The sequence below is a fragment of the Suricata suricatta genome, chromosome 1 (assembly GCF_006229205.1).
Source record: "Suricata suricatta isolate VVHF042 chromosome 1, meerkat_22Aug2017_6uvM2_HiC, whole genome shotgun sequence".
In the NCBI taxonomy this organism is placed as follows: Eukaryota; Metazoa; Chordata; class Mammalia; order Carnivora; family Herpestidae; genus Suricata; species Suricata suricatta.
Genome location: NC_043700.1, coordinates 35,752,420 through 35,779,142, shown reverse-complemented (window position 1 = coordinate 35,779,142; position 26,723 = coordinate 35,752,420). Strand labels below are relative to the sequence as shown.

The window sequence follows — 26,723 nt, the reverse complement described above, 5'->3', positions numbered from 1 at the left end:
CTGTGCCACAACGTGGGCTACAAGAAGATGGTGCTGCCCAACCTGCTGGAGCACGAGACCATGGCCGAGGTGAAGCAGCAGGCCAGCAGCTGGGTGCCCCTGCTCAACAAGAACTGCCACATCGGCACCCAGGTCTTCCTCTGCTCGCTCTTCGCGCCCGTCTGCCTCGACCGGCCCATCTACCCGTGCCGCTGGCTCTGCGAGGCCGTGCGCGACTCGTGCGAGCCCGTCATGCAGTTCTTCGGCTTCTACTGGCCCGAGATGCTCAAGTGTGACAAGTTCCCCGAGGGCGACGTCTGCATCGCCATGACCCCGCCCAATGCCACCGAAGCGTCCAAGCCCCAAGGTCAGGCAGCCCCCGCCCCACGCGCGCGAGCCCCCGAACCCAGGCGGGAGGGGGACCCGGGGACTGGCCGCGGGGAAGCGGCCGCCACGCCGACCCCCTCCCCCTCCCCTGCTTCGCCGCTCCTCCCTGGAGTTCGGACGTGCTCCCCAGGGGTTGCTCTCAAGCTGTGCGGAACGAGTTTTGAAAAGCCTCGCGTCCGTCCGAGGTGTCGCTTAGCCCCTCTACCGACCCAGGTGCCCGGCGGGCTTGCGGGGCGGCGGCTGCTGCGCCCGAACCCCGGGTAAGCTCGGTGCGGCGCCCGGAGCGGCGCTTCCTGCGATCCAGGCTCTCTGTCTCCTCACCTGAGACAAAGCCTCACGCTCCGCAGGGAAGGAGAGCCCTTCTCTTTCTGGGAGGGAACCGAGTCCCCATCGAAGTTTCTAACACCCGAGACGCGATGCCCCAGGAGGAAAACACCCAACCCACAGTGCAGAAAGCCCAGAAAGGCCGAGAAAACGCTCTGAGGCGCAGCTTCGTTTACTTTCACGAATTCGATGAGGATTAAGAAACCCCCCAAACCCAAACACCCCTCGCCCCCCTCCAGCTTTCCTTAGCTAGTCATTTGGCCTAGGAACTCCCGGAGGGCTGCGGAACTGGCTGAGAAAAAAAGTTTAGAAACTGAGGATTTCTCCACCCTTTTCAGGTGAACTGCTTGGGGAGGGCTGGGGGCTGGAAAGCCGGTCCTCTCACCCTCGCGTACCCCCTGCGTCTCCCATTTACACAAATCCTCAGGTAATTAGAAAGATAAAAATGTAATTAGCCCATTGTTCATCTCTCCTTGGGGAGTGGGGCTCCGCAAATTGGAGACTTTCCTAACAGCCTCCGGAGGGGCCTGAGCTTCCTCCCGAACCCCTCCCACTTAAAGGGCAGCTCTTGAGTGGGAGGAAAAAATCCCGGAGAGGCAAAAAAAAAAAAAAAAAAAAAAAAAAAAAAAAAAAAAAAAAAAAAAAAAAAAAAAAAAAAAAAAAAAAAAAAAAAAAAAAAGGCAAAATAAACGAGCAAAAAAAAAAAATGCAGCGCGGTGGCCTTTTATAGGGGCGAATTCTTCAGAAGCAGAGTTGAGGCTGAAAGATGGGCATATAGTCTGGGATGGGGGACCCTAGGTGCCCTCAGCACCAGGGCACGTGTCCTGAGGATTTTCTGAGGAGGGGTTCAGCGTGGGGGCTGGCTGCTCGCTGGCTTAGCTCATCTCAAAGGGATGCCTGAGAGAGAAGTGTCTCTGATGGGCTTACTCTTCCAGAGTGAGAGGGCAGCATGGGGAAAGGGGACCCCAAATTTCAGATGATCCTGCTTATTCTAGGGAGGGAGGAGATTGGTCCAAAGTGAGAGACACTGGGTGGCATGGACCCCTGCTGGGTGCGAAAGGCAGCAGCCTGGCTGTAGTGGCCAGGGCACCTCTGCTCCTCACCTCCTGGGTGTGTGCACAGGGTTAACCTTTGGGGAAGTGCGGCCCTTCGGGAGCAAGAGCCTAGCAATTACCTAGAGCAAACAAAGCACTTTGTGTTCTGCGGGTGAGGAGCCATCCCCTGCAGCCCACAGGGTTTTCCTTCTCCCCCTTCCTCACAGGCCAGGAGATTGCCCAGCTCTGCCCCAGCAGCCTCGGCTCCACTGCTGGTTGTCTCTCTTTGGGACAGCCCAGGCACATGAGGTGGGGCCCTTTGGGGGAGCACCTTCAGAAGGGAAGTTAGGGACTGGCTGGGAGGGGGGAGAACCTTCCGAGGAAACGATGAGGACTGGCTGGTGCGTCCTTATAAAGGGGGAAGAATCCTCCTAAGCAAACCCTGCAAAAGGCTGGGGTGGAAGTAGGCAAATACGGAATAATTGCTATCTTGTCTTTGACTCCTTGACTGCTGTTTTCACTTGTCTGCTACCTCCTCAGTCTGGGCCTCGGTACCATGCTCTTCTCCCCTCCCCTCTATGCCACAGTGCCCAGGCAGTCACCCTCCCAAGGCCAGCTGCCCAACGGAGACAAGCTGTTGAGGGTCAGTCAGGTGTGGTGCTTGGGGACTGGTTCTCCCCTCAGTGTTTTTGGTGAAAGGCCCTGTCTGGAGATTGCACCCACTCCTCCCCAGCACTGCAGCCCTTCGGTGGGAGGGAGCCCCACAGGACTTCCCAGAGGCTGCCTGGCCACTGTCAGCTGAGGTGGGTCTGGGAGGGGTGTGTGTGTGTGTGTGTATGTTTGTGTGTATAGTGGCAGGTTGACACAGAAAACTACCACATGGCTAGTGGCTCCAGAATGGAACCACTACTTCTGGGTGAGAATAAACACATACGCACTATTTTTATTCTTTCTTTGGATTCTTTGAAATCAAAACCAAATTTTCAAGGCAACGCATTTCTCTGCATGCTGTAGGCTGGCTTCTGGTCACATAATTGGTCATGTTTTGGGGTACGGGGCAGGCTTTTGTGGTGATGTGTTATCAAAGATAAACTTGACAATGAGAGATGAGTCAAAAGATGCTTTCCTCTCCAAAAGGCTGATACCTCAGCTACATCCACATCTGTTATTGGAAGAGGCATAACTTTCTAAACTTTCTGAGAAAGTTGTTTCTAAATCTTGCACTTATGTTAGACCTGTACGTTCCCAGCTCGATAAATTGTTGGCCCTTCTTTCCGCTCAGGTGTCACTGATTTAAGTTCTATGAAGGAGCACATCGTTTTAGTTTTAGTTTTTGTTGTTTAGACCTGCTATGCATTAAGTCAGCCTGGCTGTGTTAGTTGTTGATTGCAGAGGTCGTGCTGCCCTTGTGTCTTGAGAGCCTTTTTTAGGGTCCTTTCTCCATGTATCCAGGAGCTGGTCAGGGAAGAGCTGCTGTGTGTGTGTGTGTGTGTGTGTGTGTGTGTGTGTGTGTGTGAGAGAGAGAGAGAGAGAGAGAGAGAGAGAGAGAGAGAAGGAGAGAGAGAAAGAGTGAGGGCAAGCAAGCTGTGTGCATTGATTTTTTGAAAAATCACTTAATCTTAATTCCAGAATTCCAGTGTTGGACTTTCTCCTCTACTCTCCCTAAAATATTAATGAGACACAAAACCTTTCAGTTTTTGGTTGCTTTGCTTTAAACATTATTTTAAATATACCTTCCACCAATGATTTAGTTCTCCTTCTCAGATGGATGGTGGATTTCTCCTGCTGAGACAGCCTGCAGGGCCCCGAGGACACACCAGAGGGGGCGCAGATTAATATTGCATTACACATTCCTCCTTTCCCCAGATCAGGCTGCTTCAGAGTGCTGTAAGAAAAGTCGAGATGGGGCTTAGCCCTGTGGAGAGCACACAGAGCTCACACCAAGAGCTCTTTTCACCTTGGGTGGCGCTGAAGGTCAAACATTTATTGATGGGACTGAGAAAATGTCCCTGTTGGTTACGGAGCCTTCAGCTGCCAGTCAGATCAGGGAACTCAGAGGGTCCAGAGGAGATGATGGGGGTGTGCCAGGGAGGTGGTGTAGTGTATTCTCACAGTCCTGGCCCTGCTACTTGTTCGATGAACATAATATTCATAGACATTTGCAGTGTGATAACTTCCACTTAAAAGAAAAATAATAAAAGAAGGAGAACCCCAAAGCACAGTTCCTGCTCCTAGTATAGGTAACACGGTCCTTCCCATATAGCTGGACCTCCTTTCCTTGTTTTTCTCCCCATGGAAGCAAGAACCATAATGCAAAATTCTGGGCATTTCCCTTTGTCAGAAACACTACCTCCAGAACCTGATTTCAAGTTCTGGCTGAAAAAAGAATTTCCAAATTCTGGGCCAAACGACAGTCACAGTCTTCTGCTTGGAGTACAGCTGTGGTTCTTGCTGCCTCAAGGATGGTGTTTGACCCCAGGTACAGAGTGAAGGTGTGGTCCCTGTGGGCCATGAGGGGACCCTGCTTGGAAGTAGGAGTGACCAGCTGCGGACCATATATGTCTTGGGGGCAGCCCTGGCCTGGCAGGGCTTTGCAGCTTCCTCTATAGCCTCACACTGGGGGAGGCTTTGCCGGTTTCACTGAGCCACAGGGGAACTCCCAGGCAGGATATGTTGCCACGGAAGCCACAGAAGCCATGGAAGCCACAGGAGAGGAGAGGGTGGGGAGTAGGAGGACCCAGGGCCTCACCTCTTACCATTTTGCCTTGGGGTGGCCTTCCTGGTTCCTCAGCTCCAGCCAGGCTTGGCCTCTGGTGGTTGGCCAAGGTGCAGTGCCCATAGAATGTGTGAATGCTTTCCTAGATCATGGGTTCAGCTCCTAGAGTCTGATAGATGATGGTGGGGATAGTGGCGATGGTGAGATGCTACCTCACCCTTCTGGGAGATTCACTGCCCCCTTTCTGCCTGTCCTCTCACAGAGGCACTTTACCTTCCAGGGATCCCCTCCTGCAGTATTTTGGCTCAGAGCAGACCTCTGGCCCTGGCCTCAGAAGTCCCCTCCCCCTGTGCCTAGTGCCTGGCAGTGGCCCTCATGCCTGCCACACACACACCTCCTCTTCAAAGCCCTTCACCGTGCTGTGAAAACGCCTTCAGAGGGTCCCCTGTCCAAGCCGGCTCTCCTGTTTGGCCGCTCTTGCTAGCTCTTGGCCGCTGTTGCTAGCTCGGTCTGCAGCCCCCACTGGCCCCTCCCAGCCCCCACCCAGGAGGCAGGAACTCACTGCAATAGCCCTTTCGGAGGGGGGTGTTCAGGGCCTGCGGCTGGACTTTTCAAGTCTGGCTGTGTTTCCTTCTTGGCTCCTAGAGAGAGGGTCAGATTGATCTGCTGTCCTTTTGGGAGTTTGGGAATGGGAAGGGGGCAGGATTCAGAGAAAGATATTGAAGGGAGAGACAAGAAAGAACCGGAAACAACTGGAATAGATGTGTTTCCCAGGGACCACCACACCTCATCTAGCCAGAGTTCACAGACCTGCCCCCACCGAGCCCTGGATAAGTTTGGCTTAAATGGTTGTGCCATATTCAACAGATTTTCAAGAAACTATGTCTGTTTGGCTTTAGTTCCAGGGATTCAGGACTCTTCTCTTGGATTCTCTAGTTCAGAAGTTCCAGAAGACCTTTCACTACTTTCAGCCTGGCTCTGGGACCCACCTCTTCCCTAGGGGTAGCTTCTTCCAGACCCCCTACCCCTGGAACTCACAGCTCCTTTTTCTTCCTCCTTTCCTTTCTTAGGCACAACCGTGTGTCCTCCATGTGACAACGAACTGAAATCTGAAGCCATAATTGAACATCTCTGTGCAAGCGAGTTTGGTAAGAAAGCATCCCTGGCTGCCTCCGGGAGGTTTGGCATTCCCTGGTTCTCCCTGATCTGTGTCCCTGGTGAGCAGAGAGCCTGTTGACATATCTTTTGGGACCTGTATATTCTCTCCCTCCATTCTCCCCGAATGGTTGCTGTTCTCGGGCTCATGGAACTCTAGACAAGGTAGAGGGCTGTCTAGTTTTTATCAAAGTCAAACTTAGCTTCTGCCCTTCTTTGTGACGGAGATCACTGGACAACTTTTGGGGACCTTCTCTAGAAGTCCTTCTCTGGAGTGGAGGGAGGCAGACTTGTGGAGAGATGGAAAGGAGTTAGGGGGACACCACTCTTTGGATGCTTCCGGGAGGTGTTCCCCGGGCGGCCCTGCCCACAGCTCTGCTGGCCTTTCTCCATCCACACTGGCTCTTTCTCCACCTACCCCTAGGTGTCAGCACCACCCTGCCCATGCTCGGAAATGACTACATGGGGTGTCCTCCCAGGGAGGGAGTGTCCATCCAGGAAAGGTGTTGCCCAACGCTGAGGGCATTCAGAAGGGCCACTATCAAGTCCCTCCTGGCACGGACAACTGACATACCTGCAGTAGCTGCAATTCTCTTCCCTTCCTCCCAAGTCACTCTGGGTTAAAAGGGACTTCCAAATCAGCCCCTGCAGCCCCGGGGGGTGTGGGGAGGGTGGGATGTGGCCTGGAGAACAGATCTCAGGGGGCCTTTTGGGGATGGTTCCTTGTAGTCAGTCTTGTAGGAGACCTGACACCCCGAGACTATCTTCTCTGGGAAAGGTAACTGTCCACTGCCTCCATTTGGAGGGCCGACTCCTGTTTTATATGGATGCTGAAAAGTGGCTCGGCTCAGGCCAGGCCCACTTTGCTGAAGGAAGGTTCAGCCCGACACCGAGCAGTTCTTAGCAGGAGGAGCAGAATGGTAGGTAGTGTGAGTCTTTGTCCATTCAGGGCTGCCAACTCCATGTTTTCATTATCTAAATGCAATAAAGCATATGAAAGTGCCTTGTACTGGCAAAGGACTGGGCCTGAGCCATACAAATAGGACGTGCACATGCAGGTTAAAGGAAATCATATATGTGACACATGCATTCTTAGGATTGTCATCATGACTGAAGACCCCAAGTGGGAGAATTCAGACCCTTTGCCACAGAAAGCTTCTTGAGGATGGAGATGTCTTGCATGCTTTATTTCTGCACCAGGTGTCTCTGCTCCTTTGTTCTAGGTGGAGGACCATGGGACCTCTAAAAAGATTAATCTGGTGTGCATCTTCCCACTTGTTTTTGAGTTCCAACTTTTTCTTATTGCCGTTTTGTTTATTTATTTTTTAAAGTTTATTTATTTATATTTTTTGAGAGAAACAGAGCAAGAATGCATGTGTGCATGAGTGACAAGGAGACGAGCAGAGAGGGAGAGGGAGAGAGAATGCTAAGGAGGCTCCATGCTATTAGCATGGCTCTGTCTCAGGAACCGTGAGATCATGACCTGAGCCAAAATCAGAGTCGGACACTTAACTGACTGGGCCACCCAGGTGCCCCTCTTTTTACCATTTTAAATGTAGTCAGATGAAATTGTAGATGTGTGCAGACCCTGGTTACCCTTCCCTCTACCGGTAGTAACATTTGCTTCTTGATGCTCACCTCCTTGCTTCATCAGGGAGTGGTGAAAGCCCAGCGTAGCCTGGTGTGTCTCCTGCTGTAGCGTCTGTGGGTACACAGCCCCACACTGCATAGCAACAAGCTTTTCTTCTACAAAGGGGGCTCAGATTCCTTCCCTAAGATGCTTTTGGACATAGAGGAAAACTCTCTTGGAAACCCTGACAAGAAGCCTTTTGCTGCATGGCTGGGGCAGAAAGAATCTGTTAAGATATGGCTGTGATCCCAAGGAATCCTTACAAGGGATACTTAAGGGGCCACATTTTGATTTCACCGATCCTCTTCAGATATTGTAAATCAGCATGCTCACTTTTAGAAGTTGGCCCCCTGATATTCCAACAACTCGAGAGAACTGTATTAGAGTAAAATCTGAAAGATAATAGATGATGTCTGTGCTCATATGACTTCTATCAGGCTCACTTCCTGAGGGAAGAGTGATGGTGAACTCTGGAACGCCATGTGTACAGGTGATTGGCTAACTGCCTTCCTGTTCAAGAACTCTAATTCAATATATCTGATCATTCATTGATTGCTGTATCCCATCATCCAACATTTCTTGAGTGCAAAGCACTGTGCTAGATACTATACTCAAAAACACTTACCTAGAATACATTAGAATTTAATTAAACATTTTTTCTTAAGCACCAACCAAACACTAGTCAGTGATTTTCTAGAGAATCATGGAGTCATGACATAACTCACCAACTGAGGAGGGGCCATGGGAATTCAAGGCTAAGTTAACGTTAAGGAGGTGTGAGAAGAGAACCCATGTCTTCATGCTCAGATTCTTTGTCTAGAACTTACCAACCTGAACTTGCTGTCAGGTCTCCTCCTTCCATTTCCACTTGGTCACCACAATTCTGGTGGTTAGGGGCTTTGTGGTAACTAGTTAAACTAGAGACACTCTCTAGAAATGGGCTGAAGAGGCAAGCTTTGGGAAGGAATTTGCAAGTGGAAGGTTGACCTTACGGTGTAGGGCAGGGTCTCGAGAGTATCAGGTACCTCACTTGGGGACGGACATCCTTTTCCCCACTATAGTAGCTGCCTGCTGAGTCACCAAGCCACCTGCTTACTGCTTATGGGAGGGAAGGGTAGATCTTATTTTAATAACCAGTCAGGTCTTGGCAGATCTGAGCGATTTGTTGTTTGGGACTGTTCCTTTCACCCTGAGGTTATTTTCTTCTTTGGTTCGGAGAATTTTTGAGGCCTTTTTGGACCCTACAGGTCATCGTATCATATCCACTTATTTCATAAATAAGGAATCTGACTTTGCCACCTGGAGTTCTTTTACTCTCTGTCGTGCTGCCTTCCTCATTTAAGAGAGAACAGCCATTCGGCTTTGCCACGGAGGCCTTTATCCCCTCAGCATGGAGGGTATGGTGTACACCAGCCTTCTTTGAACTGGATGCAGGAGAGACTTTTTGTGGGTTTTTTTTGTTTGTAATGTTCTTAGAAGGCAATAAATAGGATCTTTTTTTTTTTTTTTCCCCACTCTGCAGGAGCTGAGCTTAGCTCTGCCCTTCTCAGCATCCTGGAGAATGCAGCCTTGTTGAGAAACTTGTTTCTTAGCTCAGTTCATTTCAAGTAAGTGAGGCAGTCAGCCACGCTGATGGGATTCAGTTAGGAAACAAAGAAATTCAGCAATGCAAGCTGACACACAACAGAGAAGAAAAAGAATGTTTTACTCCCTACTCCAGGGATCAAACTTTGCATTAAGTGGCCCTGACATCCCTGGTGGGAAGGCCTCAGGTTGTTGGAAGGCTCTCTGTGAGCTCTAGGAATAAGGGGGTGCATTCCTTCTGGGTCAGCACACACACTCGCCCTCCTGCCAGTGTGTCCTTAGACTCCTGCGGCCTCCATGGAACTGGGCATGCACAACCCGTCACCTCTTTCCCAGGCAGCGCATTTTTAAATCTCTGGCAGGTCTGCTTGGCCACTAGTCTCTCCACCTCCGCACTGTACTCCCTCAGTTCAGAGCGCATTTTTTCCCCCAACAGGGAAAAGCATCAGTAGAAACACCTGTGTACTGATACTCAGGAATGCAGCTGGATCAGCATGGATCAAGTACCAGATGTGGAAAACCAAAAGTTAGATGGTGCAAAGTCTCTGAATTCAACATGGTGGCCAGCCTGGCGGCTGCGCTTAAATTGGACGCACTGCTTTGCTTTTTGTTCTCCCTGCTTTTCCTGCTATATGACAAGAGGGTGCTACTCCTTTCTCTGAAACAGGCCAATACAGCATTTGCAAGCTGCCACACCAGGGATCCTGCTGTTAACAACCCAGTGCCCATAGTCATCATTCCTTCACGTTAGCTTATCCCAGGGGTGTGAGGATCTGATTTATGATTGCTGTGAGATTAGGACCCCACCTCTGGCCAGTCTCTCTGGCTTCTCCAGTGTCTGTAAACACCCTTAAGCTCTTCTGGTAGAAATGTGCGTGGTGCTGTGCTCCTGCTAAGTTAGTTCAGACCTTCCTCGTGGACTGTTTCCTCCAGTTTTTTGAGCTTGTGATTTCAGGTGGCAGCATCCTCTACCCCAGTGTTTTCTTAACTGTGGAAAAAAATTTCTTTGCCCCCAGAAATTTTCCTTACCTTCTGGAAGGATTCCCCCCCCCCCATTTATATGTTTCCTCATAAAGAGTAAAATCATACTTTGTAACACCAAAATGAGTCAAATAGGAAAGAAAAGAAATCAGCTCTCACTGTTAGCATTTGGGAGCATTTCCTAGAAAAGAAATATTTTCAGAGGTTCCTGAACCTTAACTAATTTGTTCTCACTCTGCCTTACTCTTCTTTCAAGGTGTCTTGGCTGGGCTGCTGTTTGCAGGCATAGTGTTGGACTCCCAAGGGCAATTTGATCTCTTGCAAAAAGTTCAGCCTTTCCAAACTAAACTTTGGGTTTCCTCCTGCAGGTGAGGAATGCTTACTGCCAGTGTGGTCATTGTGATGTCTTGTAAGCTGCTTGAGAACAGGGTCTGTTTCCTGTACCCTGTTTCACCTAATGTAAGATGGCCATTAATTATAAGATGCACTGTTCGTTTTGTACTAAAATGACACATTTGTACCAAACTGACAAAAGAAACATACCTCATGTTAAAATGGGGCGATAGGGGCGCCTAGGTGGCTCAGTCGGTTAAGCCTCCAACTTCAGCTCAGGTCACGATCTCATATTTGTGGGTTTGAGCCCCACATCTGGCTCTGTGCTGACAGCTCAGAACCTGGAGCCTGCTTCAGATTCTGTATTTCCCTCTCTCTCTGCCCCTCCCTGCTCATGCTCTGTCATTCTCTGTCTCAAAAATAAATAAAACATTTAAAAAAAATAAAAATAAAATGGGGCGATAATCCATGTCTTCGAATGAACGAAACAAGGCATGTTTGTACTCAAATAGATCCTGGGACAGTGTCTTCTTCCCCCTGGTTGGCATGAGATGCAAGTTTGTTAGATGAGTATTTGAGTGACAGGATGGTAGGGATATGGAAACTGGGCTCCTTTTTTTTTTTTTTTTTTTTTTGTAAAAGGAGAAAGCTGTGTACAACATGTTTAAAAAGAAAAATTAATTTAAAAGAAAGCTTACATGCCCTGTTTTATGTGAGTGAGTATATATGTGTGTATGTAAAAAAAAATAAAGCACTCACATCCAGAAATCTAGTTTGGTCAAAGTAAAATTAAATAGACGTGGGGAAGGGCACTGTTACCCCCAGGGTGGAGTCAGCAGGCTGAAAACAACTGGTTTTTATTGTTGTTGAAGATCTCTAAAATACATATCCCAGCTACAGACCGGTAAATATTTGGAAGGGATTGTTAAGGCATTTCGTGTGCGGGAAAGCCAGCTCGGTGCCTCAATACATAGGAAGTGTCACTCACAGCCTGCAGCCTGTGTCCCATGCAAGGTAACCTTTCAGGCATGGGGCTGTGCAGTCCAGAGCAGAGGCTGTGGCTGAACCAGAAGCCTTGAAGCCTTTGGTTGGCTGGGCCAGTGGTGATGTCAATTCCCTGCTCACCCAAGGGAGACTGTCTGAGCAGGCCCCAGACATGGAGTCCTGGCCAGAGAAACAGGCCCTGGGCAGTTTGAGCTGAGGTCACACAGGTTCTGAAGCCACGTCAAGGGCACCTCAGGGAGAAGGTGGGAAAGACCACATTTCCCCTTCTGGTGAGCCTGGCCCTCCCTGTCTCCATCCCTATGTCTCTCTTGGCTATACTGGCAGATAGATACTTAGGTAAACCAAATTTCAGTAAGAATCACTCTTTAGCGTATTTGAACCTATGAAAGGATACTGAAGTATGAGAAGGGGCACAGGAAATGATCCATGGATGGGCCATGATGCTCCCCGGAGCTGAGTTCAGCCCTTCTGGTGCCAGTGTATGGATGCCTGCAACACCAGTCAAATCCCTTAACCTCTCCAGGCCTCAGTTTCCCTCTAGTTCATAGACCCAGGTATAGGTTTTGGTGAGCAGATGAGACAGCCTGTCAGGAACCACAGGCTGGACTCACTGAACATTCATTGTGGTGATCCTTCCAGGGACAGAAGTAGCCCAGGGACCTGTCCCGGGCAGACGAGGCCTCCCTGTGGCTCTCCCCAGAGAAACGAGAGGTGCATCTTCGAATCTGTCTGTCCTCTGCTCTCAGCATATTTATTGGAATCTTTCCCACACCTAATTCTGTTTTCAGCCCAGTCCCCTCCTTGCCTCATGCTGAGTGATTGCTTTTCTTTGTCCTAAGACTGATTTTGCTGTGGGCACAACTGGTTCAGGATTGGCTGACACATGACTTCTCCTGTGGTTAAGTCCAGGTCTGGCTGAGTTACTCTTTGGGACAGTCAGTTGCCAAATGGTGTGGTTGGGTGTCCTGTGAGGTACTCTCCTGCTGGTGTTCCTCTGAGTGGCCCTGACCCATTTCTTAAAATTTCTTTATATTTAAAAAAAATTTTTTTTAATGTTTTTATTTATTTTTTAGAGAGAGAGAGACAGCATGAGCAGGGGAGGGTCAGAGAGAGAAGGGGTCACAGGATCCGAAGACAGGCTCCAGGCTCTGAGCTAGCCGTCAGCACAGAGCCTGACGCGGGGCTTGAACACACGAACTGTGAGATCATGACCTGAGCCGAAGTCGGACGCTTAACCAGCTGAGCCACCCAGGCGCCCCTTCCTTTATCTTTTTAAATTTGCTATCTTTTCAGTGTGCCGTTCAGTGGCATTGAGTACGTGCACAGTGTTGTGCAGCCTTCATCGCCATCCGCCTTAGGATGTGTTTCATCCTTCCAAACTGAAGCTCTGTCCCCACCAAACACTAACTCCTTCATTCCCACTCTTCCCAGCCCCCCAAAACCACCATCTAATCTCTGTCTCTATGAATTTGACCATTCTGGGCACTTCATATAAGTGGAATCCTATAACATTTGTCCTTTTGTGTCTGGCTTTTTTCACTTAGCGCAATGTGCCCCTTATCATTTGATGTATGTATAAACTGTCGTGGAGAAGGGGAGCCAGGAGAAGGACTGACCCTCAATGTCACCTCTGTTCTCTGAAGCTTTTCTGGGCGTGGGTGGGGAAAGTTGGGGGGGAGGGGCTGAGATAACATAAGGGGGCTGCTCACAGCCTGCACGTGTGGCCCATTTCTTTGGGTGCTGCACTGCTCCTTTGTAATTCTTTGTCATTCTAAAGATATGCTGAGCTGGACAGAACCTCAGAGATCAGCCAATTCAGGGCTCCTCTTACAGACTGAGAAAAATAAGACTCAGATAAAGGAGTTAGTCATTTGATTGCCCAAGGCCGCTCTGCTTGGCATCCATTACAGCTTCTGTTCCCACTAGCACTTACCTGGGCAGCCGGTCCAGACTTCATACCCTTCCTCCTTCACGCATTCCAGTCCTGCCGGGAGTGCTGGGGAAGCTCCCTGGGAAGGGGGACTAGGGTGCTCCTTCACTGCTCTCAGCACCTGTGGATATAAATGGGCTGATATGTGTGCCTGCCCCATGGAAAGAGCTCAGCAATCATTGCCTTCTTTCTTTGTGGAGAGGCAGGTAGTACAGTAGAAAGAGCATAGGCTTTGGGCCAGACAGACTTGTGTTAAATCGCAATCCTATAAACTGAGTGACCATGAGAAAGTCTCTTAACCTCCCTGAGTGTGTCTCCTCACTTGCAAAGTGTGAGTGGTGATTCCTGTGTTACTGTGTCGTGGGGAGAATTGAATCAGTCAAGTGTGTGGCACTCCTGAAACATGGCTGCTGCTCAATCCATAATAATTGTTATCTCTTCTTATTGGAAAAAATTGTTTCAGGATGGAAATTAGCCTAGGTAGGAGGATTCTGTCACGAATGAAATCAACTTGTTTGGCAGAAGATGTTTTAGGAAATGGAATGGAACCTTCTGGTTAATTCTCTGGTGAACAGAGGATTAAACTGAAGAAGCCTTTTAAGAAGCCCATTTGGAAAAACTTTAAAAGCTTCATGCAGCTTCGAGGTGCTAGAATTAACCCAGCCCAACCCAACCAAAAACCACCCGGCATGTACTAGAAGTTAGATCTGGGTTTCAATCTGATGATACCCTTGAGGCACCGTCAAAGTGGGAGTCCCCAGACACTTGTGATGGCAGAATTCCTGAAGCTTGGGCTGACTATGCAGCTCCAGGAGGGTATTTCTTGCGTGTGTGTGTTTTAGAAACCTTATTCCTGATGTGAGGTTTGCTATTCATTAATTTATTGGGTTCCGTTTAGGAAAGGTGTTAAAGCCCTTGTGTATTGGGCTGCCTCCACCCTTCTCTTTGTCTCAGGCTGTACCCCCAGAACAGCCATTGCTGCTTTGCCTTGTGATATTGGTGAGATGTACCCCTCCCGCCAAAATCAGGCTGTGTTCAGAGAAGCGAGCGAGCATTTAAATATTGGTGAATTCCATCCAGTTTTGCAGAAATGAGCCAGGAGCTCCAATCTGTACTTTTTTTTCTTAAAGGAGAACAAATGGCCAAAGAAATGTCAGGCCCTTGCCCTGCCCTAGCCTGCTTTGAGCAGCCAATTAAACATGCATTAGCTTTGGAAGGCTTCTCAAAGGCCTATAGATTACGTTTGAAATCTTTGTTTAGTCTTTCAGGAACACTGTCACACGGATGATTTATCAAAGAAAGTTGTTTATCTGGCAGTAAAATAAACTCTGGGCCTGTTCAGACGAAAATTTCCCGTGAATTTCTACCAAGGTAAACACTGGTAACTGGCAGGTTGCAAATTCCGTGTGAAAGCCAGACACATACAATAAATATTTGAGCTATAGCTTTGCTGTGTAAGAGGCCCAGTCTGTCACTGGCACTGTCACCCCTGCCATGGCCCTGAGGACCTGGAGCAGGAACTGTCAGGGCCCGTGCATGGGCCTCCCTGGGCTGGAGTGCCACTTAGCGCTGGCACTGGGGGCTTCCTGGTTCGGAGGGGGCGAGCCCCAGGACGGCTTCTGTCAGCATCACAAACAGCCTGTGATGTGTTACAAGGGAGGTGAACCTGAAGTGGCCAGCTTAGGTTTCTTGGAAAAGAGGCATTTATTGGACCAAACTGGCAGGGGGCGGGGGGCCTGTTGAATGATTTGGGAGCCAGGGCCAGGACGCGGTGGCGGGGGTGGAATCTCCTTGTGAATTCTGTGAGCTTGAATTGTAGTGGCAAAAAGTGCTGCGGACGTGTCCCCAGGGCCTCTGGCTTTGCTCACTGGTGAGAGATCCGTCTGGAATAAAGGGGGCAGATCTGGCCCTGCAGGTGCCGCGGCAGTAAGCGCCCAGGACATGTTTGAATTAAGGGCTGAAAGAACAAGTGAATGTTGGTGAAAAGAAAGGAGTTGAAATAAAGCCTTCTAGGTCTTTCACAGGAAGCTATCGTGGTAATTGTTTATAGTGGCTTTTCAGGGAGGGCTACTGAATGATAAACAGCTCGTTCTCCGAAGGTCCTGGTCTTGGAGTCTAGAGCTTCTAGATCACCCTGGCCTTGAGCCTTATTGCAGGACTGCATTTACAGGTGTTCCTAGGCACCTCCTGTGACTTAGGTCCTTCACATTTCTAACTTCCTTGGTGGGCCAGGGAGAGGAAGCAAGGACCCAGGAGAAGAGGTGACGTTTGTGTCATTTGTGAGAGTGTTTGGGGTTGAGGTCTGGGCTCATGGGCAGAGAGAGCATCCACACTTTCTCTTTTAAGAGAGTTTAAGTCTTGAGAGTGAGTGGTGGGAGGAGCGGGGTGTGTGTTTGGGGAGCAGCTCTCCGGGGATTGGTGTGCCCGGTAGAAGATGCCTACTGGCTTGCAGATATTTAGGGGAATAAAGGAGTATTTCTTCAGGGCAAGAATTAAGGAAGTCATTTACAAATTCTGAAAGGGTGTCTGTGAGTTGTAAAGAGATGCCAAAATAGTGCTTTGGCAGTAGGGAAAACTGAGGAACCCGCTTCCCTACACTGTGTTCTCACTCACTCAGGCAGGATTAGGAAGGTGGCTTTCTCTGGCTCTCATGCCAGAAAGAATGTTCATCAGCGTGTCCCCCAGGACATCTCCCTCTGGAAGAACCTCGGATGTCTTCTTTGTGAGCCCTTTGAAAATCACCTCGCACTCGTGTGTCTTCCACAACAGATCCATTCAGCTTCTGGAAATGGCTTTATGGCGGATGGAACCCCCTAGCCCTTTAACCCACAGAGCAGCCCACCTCCAACAGCACCCCCAACCTGCCACGCTTATCTCCTGGCCCCAGGGACTTGCCTGTGCTCCTTCAGGGCTTCCTTCAGTCTTAGCTTTGAGCCCAGGACCCGATTTTTTGTCCTCAACAAATATAGGAATCTGGTGAATGAGGCAGGTCCTTAACCATGCTCACTTGTCTGTGTTCTCTGGAAACTTCAGATGCTCTCACGTGTAGTTTCAAGTCTCAGGCCTAAGGAGGGAGGGTCTTCTGTGGGAGCTGGAGAAATTCAGGGCACTTAATGAGAGGAGGTGAGTATTCTAACTTCAGACAAGATTAATGGAGAAAGTAAAGACAGGGATTCCTGGGGTCAGGAGACAAGGGCTGGGAAAGGAGTCAAGACTCCAGACAAATAGTAATTCTTAAACGACAGAACCTAATTCAAACAAATATGGGTAGAGAATATCATTTGTCAGCTCTAGCAACTAAGTCGGCATCCTGTGTTAGAGCTTAGCCCTGGCCAGAGACTTGGGGACGCAAAGGCTTAGCTGAGGTGTGATGGAAGGAGTTGGCTTTTAGGATGCCTGTGTACCCCTCTGGGAGGGTGAGGGGGTCCCCAGTCCTGGGTCTGCTCCTCAGAGAGCTGCAGTTAGAATGAGCTGGTGTGTTACAGTGGTTACTCATTCAGTGTGGGCATGGGCCCGTGGCACACAGCCCCACCCCAGGTGGGGCTCAGCTCCAGGAGGAGAGGAGGTCAGTCATTAAGTATTGCTGTCTGCTGCAGGCAAGGTGCTGAGATGTGGGAGGTGAGGCAGCTGACGAGAGCAGCCTCTAACCTCCATGTCAGCCATGACCGCTTCTGCCCAGAGGGAGCAGGGCTAACTGGTAAGGGTTACCACCTTTTCCCTAAGATGCCAGGGCACAAAAGGGTTTGTATGCCTGCAAGGTGCAGCATCCAGGAGCTCAGGTTATAGCATCTTTACTCTTAACCATCTTCATTTAGAAACAGATATATGGTGTGTGGGTGTGTGTGTTTCTTTCGCAAATCAAACTCTGCAGAAGGTATGCACTTTTGCACAGATTAGAAGCATCACACACTGGTCGAGCTTCTAGTGAATATATGGCCTTCCTATTGCTTTGTACTGCATATGCTGACTTCAGGATTCATGCCCAGGGAGATTCCAATGGGCACACACATGTTTGTATCCTTTCTTCCCAGGGCTTGGGAAGAAGGGAGTCCCACAGTCAAAGCCAGAGAGACTGCCTCTTCCTCTCTACAGGTTTTCTGCACTCTGAGGTGAGCCCTTGGCAAGAAAGGTAAAACCCTAGCGAGTCAGAAGAGAGCTCATACCCGTGAGGATAAGTACAGGAAGGGGAGATTTGTAGTGGGCCCAATTCCATCCTGTGGTGCCTTGTACACTGGATTTTAAGGGAGAGCCCTGCATAGAGCCACCAGATGAGGTGACAGCTGCCCACTTTCCCATGCCTCTATCTGACCGAATAGGAGCTGGGGAGTTTGGGAGGTGGCAGTGGGGGTGTATCTGTGCGTGAGCTCATGGGAGACTGGGGCACGTCTCCTTCCCCATCCTTGGGGCCATCTTGAGGCCAAAGCTTCAAGTTCACCATGGGCTTCCTGAAGGTGTTTCTGTTCGGCCTTCCAGGCCTGACACCCAGCACGTTGGTGCTACTCCATATGCTATTTCCTGCCTTTGAGGAGCCTCAGTGAACTAATGGCATGTTAGTGTTAGAGATTTAATAAGTGCCCGGATTGAGGGTGTATCACATGTCAGCCTCAGCACTGGTTAGTGCACGTGAGAATGGTTGGGCGAGTTGATTGGTATGTGGTGGCTGCCCTCAGAGGGCTTACCTTCTGAGGGGACACAGGGGGAGACACAGATACACATAATACCGTGCCATCATATGCTGAAGTTCCTGTCATAGTTAGGGGGCTGTGGGAGCACAGGAGGGGGCAGTTCTTCCTGGGAAGGCATCAGAGAAAGCTCCAGAGAGGAGATACCCTGTGTTGTCCTCCGAGGAATTGGTAGGGGTTTGTCATGCTGAAGAGATGGGCATAGGAAGAACACTCTATGTGGAGGGCCCAGCGGAGATCAAGATGTGGAAGTATGACATTATCTGCATATTGGGAAGCAGTAAGTTTTTGCCATTAGTTTATAAGGTAGGTGGAGACAAACATTTAGAAATGGGATTGACAAAATAGGCAAGAGTCAGTTCGTGAAGGGCCTTGAATGCCATGGTAAAGAATGGAACCTCTGTCTCACTGGCAGTGGAGAGGCATCAGGAGCCTATTTTAAAATGTTACCTTTACTCACATCTTAAAAGAAGACCTTGGGAAGGGAAGGGGACCAGAAAGAGAAGGTACTCAGTAATCCAAAGCAGTATGCAGCTTCAGGCATCATCGAGTGAGATATTTTGGATAGGGTGAGAGAGGAGGCCCTCAAATAAACTCTTTTAAGGGATGGCTCAGGGCCTGGGCCAGCTCTGGGCCACCCACTTGAAGGAGCCCCCAAGGCCGGCCTGATGAGGTCAGCACACGGCCCTGGCGGCCAGGGAAGGGGCCATGTGCTGCGGTCAAGGCCCCCGGGAAACCTTTGTTCTGGGCGTGCGGAGCGGGAGCCAGAGCCCCTAATCAGCTCATGCTCCGGTCGCCGCAGAGCTGGTCATTACCAAGAGCAGTCATCATTAGGAGCTGTCATAAACTGCCCTGACTTTTCTCTCCAGACCTTGTTAGTGGCCCAGGCGGGCAGCAAATGTGGTGCTTCTGGAGCCAGCCCCGTAATCGTTGGATTGGTAACGGCATGAGCCAGGGCCTGAGGGGCTGGGTCAGCTGAGGCATCTGGAGCTTTCTAGAAGAGGGAGGTGAGAGGGGCTGTAGCTACAACAAAGCACAAGGGGAGAGGCCACAGAAGGGGCGCGTGTGTGGTATGTATGTGTATGCATGTCTGTGTGTGTAAGGCTAAGTGTGAGGCATAGGTGCAGATGCATGGGTGTAGTCGTGGGGCACAAGGGTGTGCACCGCGTCAGCGTCATCTGCTTGGTGGGCGTGGCCACGCCAGTCAGGTGCTGGCGCAGCTGAGAGAAGTCTGCCTCTTACAGCCCCTCTGGCTTCTCCAGGTGCTTAGCCTCCACTGGTGAGGTCAGAGGCTTTCCGCTCCCTGCTGGCACTTCGGAGGGAGGCCTTCCAGAACATGCGGTGGTTGTACCCCACCTCAGGAAGGCGTTAGGGCAGTCCTTGCGGGATTTCTCCAAAGTATGGCTTTGTGCAAACCCAGGGCCCTTTTGTAAGATTGAGGAACACTCCTGGAGTCTTGGTGTTTTGTCTGTCACCTCTAATGCCAGCTAGGCCTGTTTTGTTGAGGGGCTGGTGATTGCCACGCTGGCTCTGGGGGAGGAGTTTCTTCCTTAGCAGAGTCCAGTGGTCTGCAGGGAGTTTCATAAAGGGCAGAGTGCAATCTCAAGAATTTTAAAAGTGTATTTAAAAGAGCGTATATACCCTTCAGAGTCATACAGACCTGAATCCGAGGTCTGGTTCTACCACCTACTGTGTTGGCCCATGGAAGCCACTCAACCTCTCCGAGACTCAGTTTCCCCACCTGTCAAAAAACAAAAATAAAAACTCTGCGCAAGAAATAGTCTGTCATGTGACAGAAAACAATTCCGGAGCCCTGGGATCGAACTCCAACACTGACACTCATAGCTTTTGTGACTCCGAGCCAGTTCATTAAAGTCTCTGGGCCCATTTCCTCAAGCAAATCGAAGGGATCACCTGAGGTGATGATCTCTAATGTTTCTTCTAGCTCTGAAATTGTACCATTTTTCCCCCTCAAATACTCTGACTTGGTTTCTTGATTAATTGTGTTTATTGGAACCTCCCTGCTCCTCAAGCATGTTCACTGGGAACACTGGGGCCTCATCTCCAGCCCTCATAGAAGCGAAGCCCATGTCTAAGTGTGCAACGAGTTGGGAGCTCTAACTGCAGAGTTGAGTTGGGGCTGCAGGCCTGGTGGAAAGGGCAAGGCATTGTTGCTCTGTGGATCAGCATTCCCCAGCAGCCCCTCTCCTGAGGGGACTGGTCCCACATGGAGAGCCCTCTCCTGCGCATGTTCCCAGGGCTCTCGTTCTTCCTGGGGTCTCCTCAGAAACCCAGGAATGGAGGGCACGGAACCTCCTCGCCTGCACAGGAGAGCCTGGTGGGAAAGCAGCTTGGGAGCCTGGAGCACGTGCTTCCTAGACCTCAGAATTGCATTGTAATTTCAGCTCCAGAATTTACCAGCCATGAGACTTTGGCCAAGTCCCGTTGTTTTCTCATTTGCTGAACAGGGATAATTGCTCACACGTGTCAGAACTGGTGTGTAGACCCCATGAGACTGTACTGAAGTGTCCTGGAAATGACCAGTGCAAATTCACATCTAGTCTGTTACTCTTTCGCAGCTGGTCACAGACGCCACCTTACAGTTCTGCTTGGCGTCCCCAGGACAGGTTTTCAGTTCAAGTAGGGGCTGTCAGGATGCCCAGCATAGCTGTATTTTTCAAAGCACTCGTAACAGAAAGCCACATTTGGCTTTCCTTAAAAAAGAAAAGAAATAAAGGATCAATGCGTTTTGGAGATATATCAAATCTGAACCAGGATAGTAATGGTAATATTTTTTCTCAGAGAAGTTTTAGAGTTTTGGAAGTTTCTTTTACTTTTTAAAAATTTTTGAAAATGTTTATTGAGAGAGAGAGAGTGCATTCATGTGGGGGGGGGAGGGGTGGACAGAGAGAGGGAGATAGGGAATCCGAAGCAGCACAGAGCCTGATGTGGGTCTTGATCTCATGGCTCTGGGACTATGGCCTGAGCTGAAATCAAGAGTAGGATGCTTAACTGACTGAGCCACCAGGCACCCTGAGGTTTGGAGGTTATGTAAAACATAGGCTTATGTAGCCTCTGGTCATTTTTGGGCTCCCAGGGAGCAAATCTTAATTGAAGACTGAAATCCAAGGCACTGGGTGGAAGAGGACACTTGGAAATTCCAGGCCTGAGAATTCATGCCAGCCTTGCCCCCAAAGAGAGGACAGCAGGCATGCCAGGCCCTGGTGCTGATATAGCATATCTGGGAGCCTCTGTCCTTCAATTGCAATTGCAGGTGTTCCCTTGCACTGATGCCAGTGTGTAGACTGAGTGTTCAGCACCCCTTTGGTCCAGGGTACGATGGCAGATATTTTGTGCAGGTAGGGGCTGTGGAGTTGGGGGAAAATGAGTTGCTGGGCCATTGCACCTAGGTGTTGTGGGGTCAGGTTGGATGCTTCCTACTCTCCAAGGAGCAATTCCCTTCCCAGATCCTCTTTCAAACGGATGAGTGTGTGTGTTTAAAGATGTCTGCCTCTTGACTACAAGTGTCAGGAGGACAGAGGAGAGACAGCTGAGGTTTTCTGGCCCAGCAAATGGGAGACATGTTCTGTGTAGCTCCGGTAAAACCTGGCTTGTGGAGGAAATAAAGCCTTATCAACAAGGTAGTGGGGCCTCAACCACAGGAGCTTTTTAAAGGCTGAATGGCCTCTTGCCACGGTGGGTGAACTTTCCTTCTCATCTCATGTCAGATGATTCTCCTAAGAAAACTGGGGCCCCAGCTGATTAGATCACCCAGCCACTCAGAAAAGCACCCAGGAAATGTGTTTTTATTCAGTGGGTAGACCCCCTTTTCAGCAAGGAAAGGGGCAACTGGGAGGTGTGCAGAATCAATCCGATGTCATTCTGACGATGTCATTCCTACATATGTGTCTGTGGTAAAGCCCAGATGGCTTGGAGCATTCGGGTGGCCATGGCTCTCCGGGAGCGGTCCTCCCATTGCCAGAGGGAGGCCCAGCAGACCGGGAATGAAGTGCAGACCCCAAGCTGGGCCTCCCTCCTCTGCCTCTCTCTCCTGCCCTTGCCTTCACACAAGCAGAGCCATCTGGTCCACCCCCACTCCCCGGTATCAGTTTTCCTGGTGACTTCTTAAAAAATCCTTTTCTGCCTTCATGGTTGTGTAACTGCGTGTGATGGGGGAGGGCGGGGAGAAGGTTGAGCACGAAGCTGCCCCTTCCCTGGGAAAGGAGAATCAATAGACTGTGTTGATTTTTCTCTGTGACTGACAGCTCTTTGCCTGGAGCCTTCTTTTCTTACAGACTTAATGTGTCTTCTGGCAGATTTTCTTGTTTTGAACGATTACCCAAAGTAGAGAGCAGGCGAGCCTAGCAAGGAACTCAGCGCTTTTCTTTTGCTCATCATCCCCACCCCGTCCCCCTTTCCTGATGCTCCTTGGGAGTCAGTTGGTGAAGCAGGATCTAGTTCAGGCCAGCAAACTCTGTGCCCCTTCCTCACCTTCCACGTCCCTTAGAATGAGAAATGCAGCTTGCAGGAGAGAAGCTGCCTTTCCTTCTACAGAACCTGCTGCATGGACAGTCCTGCTGGGCCCACGTCCCAAGAAACTCTGGCACTGGACACCAGTGGGTGGCTACCTTGGAAGTGGCGGGGGGCGGGGGGCAGGGATCATTGACACCCACTCTGGGTGTGATCTGGTGGTCTGCTCTCTGGCGAGGGCACTCATGGGAGCCCGTCCGTCTGTCTTAGTCCTGACCTCACCTCAAAATGTTCCTCACAGGCAGGCAGGTCAGGGGCTTACCTGGCCAGGTCCCGGGATTGCTCAGTAAGTTTCCTGAACTGAGGGATGGAGTGCTGGGCTGCAGCCTGATGTTTTATCTGATCGGCAGCCCTGGGCCAGAACGAGGGCTGCGCCGCCGAGCTCCCTTGCTTCTCCCGGAAGGGCGTGGGGCGCTGGCAGAGGGGCCTCTGGTCCCAGCTTTCCTCCTTCAGTGCAGCCACATTTCTTGCAGGAAATGACTTATCTGATAGCGAGCTGGGGTTGCACTTCTTCAGCCTGAATGGAGCTCAGTTTTCCAGTGTTTGGCATTTTGTCCTGGCGTTGAAATAGCAAGAGGAAGGGGGAGACGAGGCATTTGGAAGCGGAAAGGGAGGCTGCATGGTCCCGTGTGCTGGAACCAGAGGGGCTGAGGGTGGTCTTTCTGAGAGAGGGTGCATGTGAAGAGACAGAAACAACAAGGACAAGTGCTTGGGAAACTAGGGGACTGGAGACATTGGCCACAGGTATTTGGCGGCCTTTCTTCCAGTACCTGACCAGCTGCTGACAGCTGAGACCACAGTTCTCATTCCTCCTAGCCTGTGACCAGATTTTGGCTGGATGGCCTCTTCAGTCTCCTTCCACTCTAAGAATCTGTACTTTTTTTTTTTCAACATTTATTTATTATTGAGAGACAGAGAGACACAGAGCGTGAACATGGGAGAGGCAGAAAAAGGGGGACACACAGAATCTGAAGCAGGCTCCAGACTCTGAGTTGTCAGCACAGAGCCTCATATGGGGCTTGAACTCACAAACTACGAGATCATGACCTGAGCTGAAGTCAGAGGCTTAACTGACTGAGCCACCCAAGCGCCCCTAAGAATCTGTGTGTCTACATCCCAAGTTAGTGTTCTTTAAACACACATAGGCCATGGAGCAGAACCTTCCCCTCATAGGAAGCCTTGCTCTGAACTCCATTATAGAAAACTGGTCAACACAGGCTACTGGGCTGAAAGAGAAGGAGACATGGAGGGGACTGGCCTGGCCAGTACAAATTCCTGGGGCACATGGGACACACACATATTTTGTTGTGAAGTTACTGGGACCTGGGTCAAAGTGTCTGACCTCAGGGAAGAAGGACTGGGACTATCCAATGAGACACTCATGCTCTACTTTCCTCCTGGATGGACCATCAGGGACTTAACCCCATATCTCAGGGCCTAGCAGCCTCTGGGTACGGTTGGTGACAATTCCATCCAAACTGTGCTAGCCTGTGAGCCTGTGCTTTAATGGCAGTCTCCACCTGCCCGCCAGAGGCTTTGTGGTAGGCTCTGCAGGGACTCTCCTCCCTGTGCTGCCATTGCAAGGCTCCTGGAGTGAGTCCACACAGGCTTGGGCCACCTGTCCCTGCTGTTGCTGCTGGCTGAGCGGGCAATCTCTGGGCATTGCCAGCTTCACTGTCAGACTGAGGCTCCCAGCTCACAGAGAGCCAGATGTCCAAAGACTGTACAGCAAGGGTGCCTGGGCCCTAAGGTGTCCCAGCCTCTTATGCAGCATCTCTTTGATGTGTTTACATATTTTCCCTACAGTGTGGCTGATACACACAACAGCTGTACCTGAAGCCACACCCCCCTCCTTCCGTTAGGTCTGGCTTCTGAGTCAGGGCTGATGAGCCACGCTCACTCCTCTTGGATGTCTCTAGTGGCTTCATATCCTCTCTCAGTGATGTGACTCCTGGCAGTTCCCCTAGATGTGCCTGCTTATGTTTGGGTCCCACTAAGAATTTTAGGGTTTTATTTTCTCCAGAAAATTCCATGCATTCATGTAACCAGTCAGATGCAAATGGGTAATGTGGTGGGGTTGGGGGATGGTGAGCACAGCTAGCTATCCCTTGTGCTTTGGCCTTGCTAGGACACTTGTGTACAGTGATAGGCTGGATGCGGCAAAGGAACAGGTGCATTAGTTGAACTAATCAATAGAAAAAAAATTGGAGGAATGCATTTTTTCCTCCATCTAGAAGTAATATTGATCTGGGAGGGTTTTTGTTTGTTTGTTTGTTTGTTTTTTACAAGCTCAGCTGCTGATTTTTGATCTGACCTTCTGATTCCTTCCCTTGGACTGTCTTTAAGCAAATCTTGAGAATGGCTGAAAAAAAGCCCATCTGATGCCTGCATGTCATCTTTCCAAGGATAGTTTCCTATCCAGCTGCCAGGTCTGTCTGATAGGGAAGACTTGAGTTATTCCCAGGAGAGGGCCTTCAAGATCATTCCATTCCCATTTTAATTGGAGAACCCACAAACTTTGTAGGGGACACAGAGGGGGAGAGAAATGTGAGAGTCATTTAGGAGCCCCTCTAATTCCAATACATTATGGAGAAGTACTTTTTGCTGTAGCAAAGATGAGGGTGTATCCTGGAACTCAAGAAATAAAGATATTGAGGGGTGCCTGGGTGACTCAGTTGGCTGAGCGTCCAACTTTGGCTCAGGTCATGATCTCACAGTTCGTGGGTTCGAGCCCCACATCAGGCTCTGTGTTGACTGCTAGCCCAGAGCCTGGAGCCTGCTTTAGAGTCTGTGTCTCTTTCTCTCTCTGCCCCTCCCCTGTTCATGCTCTGTCTCTCAAAAATAAGTAAGTGTAAAAAAATAAAGAATATTGAAATCTAGACGGCAGAAAGAGATGGAAAGCATGGCAGGAAATCCTTGTTGTCAAAAGTCACATCACAGAAAGCAAGGATTTAAATTTAGCAGGGCTCTTATCTGTGAAGTCATCAGAATCTTCAGGCTCTGGGAGTGGATGAAGAAGAATGAGATCGTGCACGGTTACATAGAGCTTCTTGAAAGACTGTAGGGAAATTAATCAAAATTCTACAGCTAGGGTTAATTTGGCCTAAGCATAGTTTTCTACATATCTACATATTTACACTACTCTGCCTCTCCCAAAGGCAAAGAGGTGCTTAAAACTGAAAAGTTCAAATGAATGAATAAAATATAAATAAACCATAACATATACATATATGCTTACTTATATAGATTAAATGTATAACTTGTTTTTGATTATGTAATTCAGTTTTGAAATGGCAATATATTCACCTGATATGAAATAAAAATGTTCAAAACAGTAGAGATTTAAAAGTAACAGGAACAGTTTGCTTTCTCATACATGAGGTTATTTTTATATTGAGCCTACCGGTGACTCTGTGATGTGTGGAAAATATTATTATCCCTCCTTTTAGGTTGATGAAGATGAAGCTTGGGAAGGTTAAATGACTTGCCCAAGGTCACCTGGCAGAGCTGGAAGTCAACAGGGCAGTGGGGGCAGGTATCAGGTCAGCTGATCACGTCCCAAAAGACTACATTTCAAAACCACCTTCCAAGGTTTCAGCTGGACATGAATTATGGAGGAATACTATTCAACTCACTACAGAGTTAGAGCCAACTTCTCTGAGATTGAATCCTGGTCTTTGGTCATTTCCTAGCTGGTGTCTTTTGGGAAATTATATGCCTAAATACACTTGTCTTTAAAGGTGGATGATAAGTGTACCTAGTTGATTAGGTTGCTGGGAAGATGAACCATAAGACCCTTGACAGTCAGTACCAGGGATCCCTAAGGCCAACTTGGTAGGTGACAGTACAGGGTGGTCGTCAGAGGCATTACGGACTTATCACCACACGAAGCAAAGCCAGCTTCATGCGGTAGGTACTGATGTGTGAATCTTGGAAAGGGTTTCCAGTGAAGAAAGCAGTGCCAATCTGGAGTGCCTGGCTCAACAGAGGAAATTCTAGGCATGAGATGGTAACCCAAGGGATGCTTTGTCCCACGTGGTGGGGCCTGGATCCTGGTAGTTACTGGGAAGCAGGGAGCAGCGTGGCATAATAGCCAGTGGCTCTGATGTGTAGCTGCTGGAGACAGGGTGTCATAAGACCCACTTTCTAACATGACAGGCATGCTTGTGAATGGAGTGACAGAAAGCTGAGAGCCATGAAGTACACTGTTCTAGAATCCCTGAGGTCAGAGGACATCTGCTGCACAGCCCAACCTCGGAGAGTCAGATGCAGACATGGAGGGCAGTCAGCTCCCCACAAAGTGCTTAGGAAGCAGTGCCCTGGCACTGAGCACTCGGAAACTCTCCAATGAGTTGCTCCAGCAGCTCAGTAAAATAAAGACACTTTAATAAGTGTATTGGTTGAACGTTAGGCACAGTACCTGCCTTTTGCTGGAAGAATCAAGATCAGGGTA

General features: G+C 49.6%; 1 protein-coding gene across 1 annotated transcript in view; it reads left to right on the top strand.

Moving 5' to 3' along the window:
* Nucleotides 1-6: 6 nt before the first annotated feature.
* Nucleotides 7-26,723, top strand: part of SFRP1 (secreted frizzled related protein 1) — a 41,099-nt gene continuing 14,382 nt past the window's right edge. Inside the window, exons 1-2 of the mRNA XM_029939195.1 lie at nt 7-346; nt 5,511-5,588. Of these exons, the coding sequence (XP_029795055.1) occupies nt 28-346; nt 5,511-5,588 (397 nt within the window). The 5' untranslated portion in view covers nt 7-27. The remainder of the gene's footprint in view (nt 347-5,510; nt 5,589-26,723) is intronic.